The following is a 10,823-nucleotide window of genomic DNA, read 5'->3' on the forward strand; positions in this document are numbered from 1 at the left end:
CTGCTACAAGCTCAAAGCCAAAAAGAAAGCTTTACTCACGTGGAGTGATGATGATTCTGAAGTGGAAATTGACTTAGACGATGAATTAGCTCAACTATGCTTTGCTGGACTTGAATCTGACTCTAGTGACAATGATGAGGTACATACTGTTCAAGTTAATAGAAATTCATATATATCTCAGGATGTACTAACCTTGCAGGCTCAAAATAAAAAATTAAAAGAAAAGAATGCTTATCTTAAACAAGCATTGAGTGAGGTTCTTAATGAGGTTGATGATTCCATCAAAGATGAATCCTTTGTAGAAGAAAATAAGCTACTATTTGAGAAGGTCTCTAAGCTGAAAGAAGAAGTCAACTACCTCAAAAATGAGATCGAGATGAAAGATGCATGTCTTGATGCATTAAAGAAGGAAACTTTTTCTGCTGAAGCAAATGCATCCTCTGATTCTATAGTTCCTGAACTCAAGCAAAAGGTTGCCCAGCTGGAAACTGATCTAGCCAAATATTTTCATGGAGAAGGAACCTTGAATGCTTTACTTGCCCAACAGAAATCTTCTCTTGACAAAGAAGGTTTGGGGTATGGATCAGCCAACAAAAAGAAGGTTTTTCAAAGTGGCTACAAAAGAACTCCTATGAAATACAAGATGCCTTATGAAAAATGTCAAGACTGTGGCAAATCTGGTCACACCAATTCTGCATCTCGGTTATGTGGTATTAAGGGCCACGATACTAACTCAGCAACTAGATCTAAATCTGTACATAAATCTGTTAATATTGTTCAAATGTGGATTAAGAAATCTGACAGGCATTTGTATAAGATTTATGATACTAACATTCAAGGACCCAAAGTCACATGGGTACTAAGAAATAAAGGATCTTTTGCAGGTCTGTTTTAAAGTCCATGTTCCTCGGAACAAGTGGATTATTGATAGCGGTTGCTCTCGTCACATGACTGGAGATAAATCAAAGTTTCTCTCATTAATCGCTAAAGAGGGAGGCTTAGTTACTCTTGGAGATTCCACTACCGTACGTATTGTAGGTAAAGGTACCATAGGTAACGACAAATTTGCTATTAACAATGTTCGTTTAGTTGATGGTCTTAAATATAATCTTATTAGCGTAAGTCAGTTAACTGATGCTGGTCATAGTGTTAAGTTTGATAAAGATGTTTGCTATATCGGTAATAAAGCTAACGAGTTTGCTTTAGTAGCCAAAAGAAAGGGAAACATCTTTGTGTTAGATTTTGATGAACAGCAAGAAGAAATCTGTCTAGCTACCATTCAAGAACAACATAATCTTTGGCATAGGCATCTTGGTCATGTTCACATGGATCTACTTCGAAAGATATCTTCACATGAGTTAGTTCGAGGTTTACCAAAGCTGAAATTCAAGAAGTTGGAACCATGTTCAGCTTGCCAGCTTGGAAAACAGGTGAAAACTTCCTTTACTGCGAAGAATAAAGTATCAACTTCTGTTCCTCTGCAGTTGTTACATCTAGATCTTTTTGGTCCAGAAAGATATGTAAGTTTGGGAGGTAAGAATTATGCTTTTGTTATAGTAGATGATTACTCTCGTTTTACTTGGGTGTTATTCTTGCGTACTAAAGATGAAGCTTTTAGTGAATTCAAAGATCTTATTACTAACCTTGAGACTAAGTATTCCTTAAAGCTCAAGACTATTCGTAGTGATCCTGGAGGAGAATTCGAGAAAGATTTCGTGACTTTCTGCAAATCTAGAGGCATTACTCATGAATTCTCTGCCCCACGTACACCTCAACAAAACGGAGTTGTTGAATGCAAGAACAGAACTCTACAGGAAACTGCTCGTACTCTTCTTCATGAAAGTAATCTGCCGTGTAAATTCTGGGCAGAAGCGGTAAACACTTCCTGTTATGTATTAAATAGAGTGCTTATTCGTCCTATTTTGCTTAAAACTCCTTATGAATTGCTTAAGAATAAAACGCCTAACATCAGTTATTTTCGAGTATTTGGTTCAAAATGTTTTATCTTAGATACACAGAACACTAGAGGAAAATTTGATCTTAAGTCTACGGAAGGAATTTTCTTGGGATATTCTACTACAAGCAAGGCCTATAGAGTTTATAATTCTATCAAGCTCAAAGTTGAAGAATCTATCAACATTACATTTAATGAATCTGCCTTGAAGATATCTTAAATTGAAGAAGATGTTGCGGATCTATCGTCTCATTCCCAAATGAGACAGTCTCATTCTAAAAAGAGTCAGTCCCATTTTGACAAATCAAGCAGTCAAGACTCTCCAGGTCCATCTCAGTCTTCTGATAATTCTTTGGGATCTACTCAAGCTTCAGATGAATCTTCTGGCTCTCCAAAGACTCCCGATAGTATTTCAAATGTGAATTCCGTTACTCCTCTGGATAAATCTTCACAAGCGGAAATGAGGCAGTCTCTTTTGAATGAGACAACTCCGATTCATTTCCAGGCAGACAATTCTAATGAGGAAGAGATGAGTAATATTCAACTTCCTAAATCATCTAGGACTGTGAAGAATCATCCACCAGATAATCTTCTTACTGATTTAGATCAAGGGATTTCTACGCGAAGCAGGCTTCATAACTTATGTGCATTCTGTGCTTTTGTTGCTGAATTTGAACCGAAAAATGCTCAAGAAGCTGTTGCAAATGAATGTTGGTCGGTTGCCATGCAAGAAGAATTGAACCAGTTTGAACGTTGTCAAGTCTGGGAACTTGTCTCTCCTCCTTCTAATGCAAAAGTCATCGGTACTCGTTGGGTTTTCAAGAATAAGAAGGATGAAGATGGCAACATTATTCGAAATAAAGCTCACTTGGTGGCTCATGGATACAACCAACAGGAAGGAATTGATTTCGACGAGACATATGCCCCTGTAGCACGTCTCGAAGCTATTCGGATTCTAATGGCATTTGCAGCTCACAAAGGATTCAAGCTTTACCAAATGGATGTTAAAAGCGCATTTTTAAATGGTCATCTTAAGGAAGAAGTTTATTTGAAGCAGCCTCCAGGTTTCATTCATGAAAAATATCCACACTATGTCTACAAGCTCAAAAAGTCTGTTTATGGATTGAGACAGTCCCCTCGATGTTGGTATGAGCGTCTCAGTCAATTTTTGCTAAAGAATGGTTTCACTCGTGGTACACTCGATCCAACTCTTTTTATTTTTCATAAACGCCATCATTTTCTATTAGTACAGGTTTATGTAGATGATATTGTGTTTGGATCAACTGATGAATCTTTGTGTAAGTGGTTTTCTAACTGCATGCATAAAGAATTTGATATGAGTTTAATGGGTGAATTGCAATATTTTCTAGGCTTGCAAATTAACCAATCTGCTGCAGGTATTTTCATACATCAAAGTAAGTATGTGAATGATTTGCTTAAGAGATTTGCATTAGAAAATATTTCTGCTAAAGCTACTCCGATGAGTACATCTGTCAAGCTCACTAAAGATGAACAAGGTACACCTGTAGACATTACTAAATATTGAGGTATGATCGGCTCGTTATTATATTTAATTGCTTCTCGTCCTGATATTATGTATAGTGTTTGTCTTTGTGCTCGTTTTTAATCTCAACCGAAAGAATCTCATCTGAATGCAGTTAAACGGATTTTTAAGTATCTTAAGGGAACTAGAGATCTTGGAATATTTTATCCTAGTTCTACTTCTTTTAACTTAATTGGTTTTTCAGATGCTGACTATGCAGGGTCACAGGTTGATAGAAAAAGTACAAGTGGTGCGTGTGAATATTTAGGTGATTGTTTGGTTGCATGGCACAGTAAAAAGCAAACATCTGTAGCTCTTTCTACTGCTGAAGGAGAATACATTGCAGCTGGTAGTTGTTGTGCTCAAATTTTGTGGATGCAACAAATATTGCAGGATTTTGGTATTTCTTATACAAATATTCCAATTTATTGTGATAATACCTCTGCTATTAATATTTCTAAAAATCCTGTTATGCATTCTCGTACTAAACATATTGATGTTCGTCACCATTTTCTGGGAGATAATGTCTCAAAAGGTAATATTGAGTTAATTTATATCTCAACTGATAAGCAAAGAGCAGATATTTTCACCAAACCTTTAGGTGAAGACCGGTTTTGTCTTATGAGACGTGAACTTGGTATGTGCACTATTTCTCATTAATTCATTTTTACATCCCTGCATGCATTCTATTTAGCTTATTTGTGTCAATTATTTGTATAATTCATCTTTATGACTGAAATTGTATAATCAAGTGTTTAATTGATTGATTAATTTAATGCTGATTTATCTATGGAATTTATTGATGAATTTTTGTGAATTAATTATCGTGCTTGGTTTAATTAGTTTGCGTGTTTCAGTCTTAATTATATATTTTATATGTAATTATTTGATGGGACTCTTGAACTTTGGAACTGAACCGAGTTGCATGCATTTTCCTTCAAGTCTTTAACTTTGATTTGACTACTCCATCTGTTTCTTCTCAATCTCTGTGTGTCTCCTCGTTTTTCGAGATACACTCCACCTTTCTACTTCTATCTCACTTCTAACTCTTCATATTCTTCTCCTGTCTTATTTAATCTCAACTTCTTTTTCTTTTCCTCTTTCCAAACGTTTCTCTTCTTCTTCAACAATGTCGACCCCTCATACTCGATCTAAATCTAAACCCGCTAAAACCCCTAACCCATCATCTTCTTCTCTTAAACGTCAAAGAACTAATCCTGATACCTCTACTCCAATGTCACCCGAAAAATTTTCTCAGCCTAAAATCGTGTCAAAACCCATTCTTAAAGAACGAATTTGTGATCTTTCTCTGCTTCAGCGAGTGGGTGTTGTTGATTTATTCTCCGCTCTCGGTTGTGAACCTCTTTTATCCCCACCAGATGTTATTTACCCTTCTTTGGTTCGGGAATTTTATTCTAATTTCTCAATGATGAAGGAGGATATGGTTTATTCTGAGGTTCAAGGTGTTCCGATTGTGTTCAATGCTAATCTGTTGTCTCGAGTTTGTGATATCTCGTGCTCCGGTGTCTGTCCGTATACCACGCATGCAGCATTCATGGAGTTTCCAGGATTACAGTATGAAGAACAACTGAAAGTGATTCTTGGTGAGAACTTTATCGGTACCTCTCTTAAGCCCATGGTACATGATCTTACTCTACTGGCTTTATTGCTTTTTAAATTGTTTCATACAAATCTTTTGCCTCGTAAGAGTGGTCGTGACCGTGTTACTTATCAAGATGTTGTTTTAATTTCGGTTTTCATGACTAAAACTCCTTGTGATATTGCTTCGTTGATTATCAAATACATGAGTCATTGTGCGTCTCATGAGTCTATGAACTTGTCCTTTCCTGCTTTGTTGACAAAGATCTTTAGACATTTTTCAATTATTTCTGATGATGATAGAACTGAGCCAGTGTCTACTATGTTTAATCTGTCTGTCCTGTCTGCTAATAATATTGAGATTATTGAGTCTGGTGTTCTTATTTTTGGTGAGGGTCATAAGTCATTTGGTTCGTTTCCTGAGTCTCCTCATTATATGTCTGATCCTGATCAAGAGGATTCTGTTTTGTTGAACTCGTTGTTGTCAAAAGTTTCTAAAAACAACAAACTTTTAGAGTCTCTTAAAACACAGTTTGCTTCTATTAAGTCCCTGGCATCCTTGACTTCTCAAGTAAGTATGATGCGTGCCTCCTATGAGATGTTTAATAAATCTGTTACTGCTTCTCTTGAATCAATAAATGCTAAGTTGGAGATTTTACATGTCCATGATAAGAAGGTGAGTAGGGCTATAGATTTTGAATTTGGTGTGCTTCATGAGGGGATGGTTACCACTGCCAAGGCGTGGGAGGAAGAATTTGTCAAGCTCTTCTATAAACTTGGTACAGAAACCAAGTACATATCTCAGCAGGTCTCTACCCGTAGCATGCCATGGCACCAGAAGAAGGACTGGCTTGGTGATTTGACTCTAGCCGAGATTACTTCCCCTTTGCCCCTGCCTGCAGTTCCTCCACCTGAAGCTTTTGGGATGACTCGTGCTGAATATCGTTCGTATATTCTGGAATGGCTTCGCAAGAGGGATGGGAAAGCTCCAGATGAAGGCAAGTTAGACAAACTGTTCTCCGAGTATGGTGCTTCTCCAGTTTACCACAACAAGGGAAAGCGAAAGACTCGAGAATCTGCTCCTGTCGATGTTGATGATTCTGACTAGTTTCTTTACCCGCCTTTTATGATGTTGAGGGGGAGAATTTTTAATGTGTTTGTTTGATTAAAGACGATTGCTCTTCTTGATACTTGGTTTAATTATCTGTTGATCGGATGATTTTGGTTGGATAGCACTGGTTTATGTGCTGGATTAAATATTTAAGGTTTTATAACTTTAAGTACTGCTGAGTGCTTGGTTTTTAATCTTGGTTTTTAATCTTATTTGCTGTCCCATTTGTTTCTTATTTTCTGTCCCATTTGTTTACCTGTCTCATTTGATAAGTCTTATGTTTCATTTGCATATTCTCATGATTATCAACTGATTGTTGCATATATACACTGTTACTATCTAACATATTGCAACATGAGATTAAAGTGTTTTTGATAGGGGGAGCATAACACTTCTTTACCCTTGGCATCATCATAAAAGGGGGAGAATGTTAATCCGTGATTTCTGATGATGCATTGAAGAAGTCTACAGCAAATCAGATTGTTAGTTAGTTAGATAAGTATTAGAGTTTTGTTTAATGTTAACTTAGTTAACTGGATAACCTTTGACTTATCTTTTCAAAACAAACTCTATCTTAGATAAACCTAACATATTTCAAATTCCTTATCTCTCTCAGGTTTATCTCTTTCAAGAAACAATTCTAACGGATTACTTATTTTACACATTCAAATATTTTAAACCTAATCTTATCTTTTATTATTTTTAAAGGAGTTTGAAATCCATTATATCCGTTACACGTTTTCTATATAAACCGACTTGATGTTTTTCAGAAACATACAACTCTCTGCACTTTCCATCTTATATCTTTCTGAGAAAAACATCCTCTTAATTACATTCATTGATTATCCAGTCAATTAAGAGTTTATAGTCGAGTTGTAATCTTTCACATTATTATCTTTGTATTTGAAAGGAAGGTGTATTGTATCACTTGTCCCGGGTTGTGGGAATATTGATTACAAGATCAAGGCCAAGTAGCTGTGTGCTAGGTAGCTGTGTGCTAGGGAAAGGGTTCTTTCATTCAGGGCCAAGATTGTAATCAAGGAAAAGTTTGTAAGTACTTTATTTAAGTGGATATAATACATTCTCTATGCTAGTTGGCATGAGGACTTGGATGTAGGCCATAGACTAGGTATAAGGGCCGAACCAAGTGAAAAGATTTGGTGTTCTTGCATTAACATATTTCCAGCATTGCATGTTTATATTTCTGCAACTTACATTCTGCTGAATATATAGTATCTGTCTCATTTGCTAAGACAAAAGAGACTGTCTCATTTGTGAACAGTTACACTTTAACTAATTCTGTTGAGCCTACGAATTTCACCCTCTTCTCCACCAGCTAATCCCTTCGCTCCTCCGGAACAACCTAGAAGTACCATACCTTTTGGACCTACAGCTCCTTCTGGTGATGGAGCATCCAGCCCTGGAAGCGCTGCCTCTGAAGAAGACGAGCAGGATGAAGAAGAAGTTGATCTTGATTTAGATCTTAACCTGTAGGAGACCATATATTTTGTACTCAAATTCAGTTATAGTTACCAATTAAGATTATTCTCGTGGACTCTAGCAAGATTCACTGGTTTTTTTTATGGGTTTTTCAAAACTAGTCAATCAAACAGTGTTTAATATCTCGTTTTGTTTCATTGATTATAAGTTGGTTAAAAAATATATATGATTGCACCACCAATTTCTAATCAACTTGACAAAGTAAAGATGATATAATCAAGGTTGTTGGAACAAAATATATATCATATTATTGGCTAATTGTTGGTAAATAGATGGTATTATGAGAGTTTTTGTTTGCATCCCATTACTTTAAAAACCCTTTTTAAGTTGCATCTTTTTTGTAATTTTCGGTCAAATATGATGGTTAATGTTAGTCAACAGGGTAATTTAGTACTTTCATAACTAAAACATACTTACATTTTTGAGAAAATTGCATTTTACATCCCTTCGTTTGGGTCCAAAATCAATATTATACACATATTATCAGAAATTACAGTTTGCATCCCTTTTCTTTGAAACTCGGTACAAAAAGCACCCCTTTTACCTAATTTCGAAAAAATAAGAATTTCGGCTTGAAAAAATAATTAACAAATATTTATCTGTTCTAAATTTTGTTAAAAATTGAAACATTTTACATATATTTTATATTTTTCAGTTTTTGAGTCATAGTTTCAAATTTAGTTTTTATTACATGTTATTAATTTCAAAAAATTTTAATCCACTAAAATTAATTTAAATTACATGTATATTAAATTTTAATATTAAATCAGTTGCATCATTTTTTTTTAAATAATGGGACATTATTATTTTTTTAGTGTAGGGGAAAAATTCATTATTATAAATATTTTTAGTTTTTTTCGAATTATACCTACAATTTTTTTTAAAATTTAATATTAAATTCATATTTTACCCTCATTATTTTAGTTTTAACTTCAAAAGGTGTATTTTACATACGAACTTAAAGTTAAGTGGTGCATTATGCAATTTTTTCTTATGTTTTCTAAGTTTACAAAATCTAAAAAGATAAAAAATAAATTCAACCTAGAAGTACCATGCCTTTTGGACCTACAACTCCTTCTGGGTGATGGAGCATCCAGCCCTCGAAGCGGCGCCTGTGAAGAAGACGAGCATGAGGAAAGGATAAAAAATTAATTCAATTTGTAATGTAGTATTTGTTTTACATACAAATATATTAAATCATTTGGAAAGAAATTCATGATACATTTATTATCTTATTAAAATTTATATTATTTGAAAAGACAAATTTGTATAGTTAGCACGATACCTTTTTAATAGAGCGATTTTGTTGCATAAAAATTTACCATTCAATTAAGTAATTGCAGACATGATTACCTCCTATTGTGTTGTTATTGTAATGAAAATTAGATTTGATTATATGAGATTTTGTTGCATGTCATTTCTTATATTCATTTATCAAATCGAAAATTGGACATATTTTGTTTACCGCACTTTGGATATTTAAATATTCATATTAATATGAAAAAGTTTAGGGTTAGTAAATATCACAATGAAATTATCTTTTCAAAATTTACAAAAAGATTAAAACTAAATATAATTTATTGTAGTATTTTCTTACTTACAAAAATACTTATTCATTTATATTTACATAGGGATGTTTTTATTATATTATCAAACTTTATCGATACTCTTTATTACTATTACAAGTACAAAAGTATCAAAAATCCAAAATATCAAGACTACAAAAAAATTGGCTAAATTCGACCGTATTTGGTCTAATTTACTTTCCCAAATTTAAGTTTTTAACGAGAAGTTTTTCCCATTTTTTGACGAGTACTCAATTCGACCAAATAAATAACCAGTCAAATTAATCCACTAAATTTGACCTATTAAAACCGACCACTCCTTAATTGGACCATAAATGGTAGAATTTACATGTGGCCCCTAATTCGACTGAATATGGTCGATTCTAGCTGTTATCGTTTTCGGTTGGTCGAAAATGCCCGCGTATTTTGTAGTGCAAATTTTGGTACTTACAAGATAGTTATATAAATATTTTAATATTTGATATTTTTAAATTTAACTAATTTACTTCTATTATTTGTAAACAATATTTTCAGTTAGTTAGTGTGTATCAAAATGAGTTACTTTTTAAATTGGAAAACTTTTTTTTTAATAATAGTTAAGTAGTAAATATCTTTTTTGATTTTACTTTAGTTTTTAAACTGAAAATCATTGGTTCAACGATTGTATTTTTTAGTGTGCGTCCCAACGTATATTTATATTAAGTTAATAAATATTTTTAAACTTTAAAAAATAAATGAGTTGTATTTAAAATCAAAAAGGTGTTTGGTCATAAGATAATTACATATACAATCCGTTTCAAAAAATATGTGGTTAATAACAATCCTTAGATTTATATAAGAAGTAAACAACTAAGTGCATAATTAAAATTATACGGTAAAATTATATAACCAATTTATTATTTGATAGTGATATTATAATTTCGATCGGTGTTTCGCCTTGATCATAAGGTTCAAATATTTGTAAATACTAATTTAATATTTTTAATCTCACAGTTAGGTGCTTGTTAAGGTTACCCACTAATATTATTTAAAAAGACAAGGTTGTACAACTGTTATAGGATACCTTTTTAATATTGTAATTTCTCATTTTCAAGTGTGTCTAACGTACACAATGAAAGAAGAGTTGTAAAATGTTGCCTTATTAATGATACTAGACTCGTGTATGCACAAAAAATATTACCAATCTATCTATACTATACTATTATAAGCAAAACACCCTCTATTTGTTAGTTACTGGGTACAGTTATTTGATAGTTGCTCGGTAGTATAACAAATAACAACCGTCAGAAAAATGAGAACAATTGGATACAATAATAAAATATTATTATATTAATATTTAAACTGCTCTCATGGATTCAGGGTTCGAATCCCTTTAACTGCTTATTATTTTAAACTTTTATATTCTTTATTTAAACAATATATTATATTATATTATTTTCAGTCAAGTCTCAAATTATTAAAAAACGTATATTGTTATAATTTATTATATTCTTCGATTTATTTTAACTATTAAAAATTATAATTTATTATATTCTTGGATTTATTTTTCAA

At 33.1% G+C, this 10,823-nt stretch overlaps 1 protein-coding gene across 1 annotated transcript; it reads left to right on the forward strand.

Annotated features, from left to right (window-relative positions):
• Positions 1–947: 947 nt before the first annotated feature.
• LOC141714027 (uncharacterized) lies at positions 948–3,500 on the forward strand. Its single transcript, XM_074517575.1, has 4 exons — positions 948–1,430; positions 1,668–1,854; positions 2,560–3,147; positions 3,325–3,500. Exons 1-4 carry the CDS (start codon positions 948–950, stop codon positions 3,498–3,500), a joined length of 1,434 nt encoding a protein of 477 aa, XP_074373676.1.
• Positions 3,501–10,823: the final 7,323 nt, after the last annotated feature.

The sequence above is a fragment of the Apium graveolens genome, chromosome 3 (genome assembly GCF_009905375.1).
Source record: "Apium graveolens cultivar Ventura chromosome 3, ASM990537v1, whole genome shotgun sequence".
Taxonomy (NCBI): domain Eukaryota; kingdom Viridiplantae; phylum Streptophyta; class Magnoliopsida; order Apiales; family Apiaceae; genus Apium; species Apium graveolens.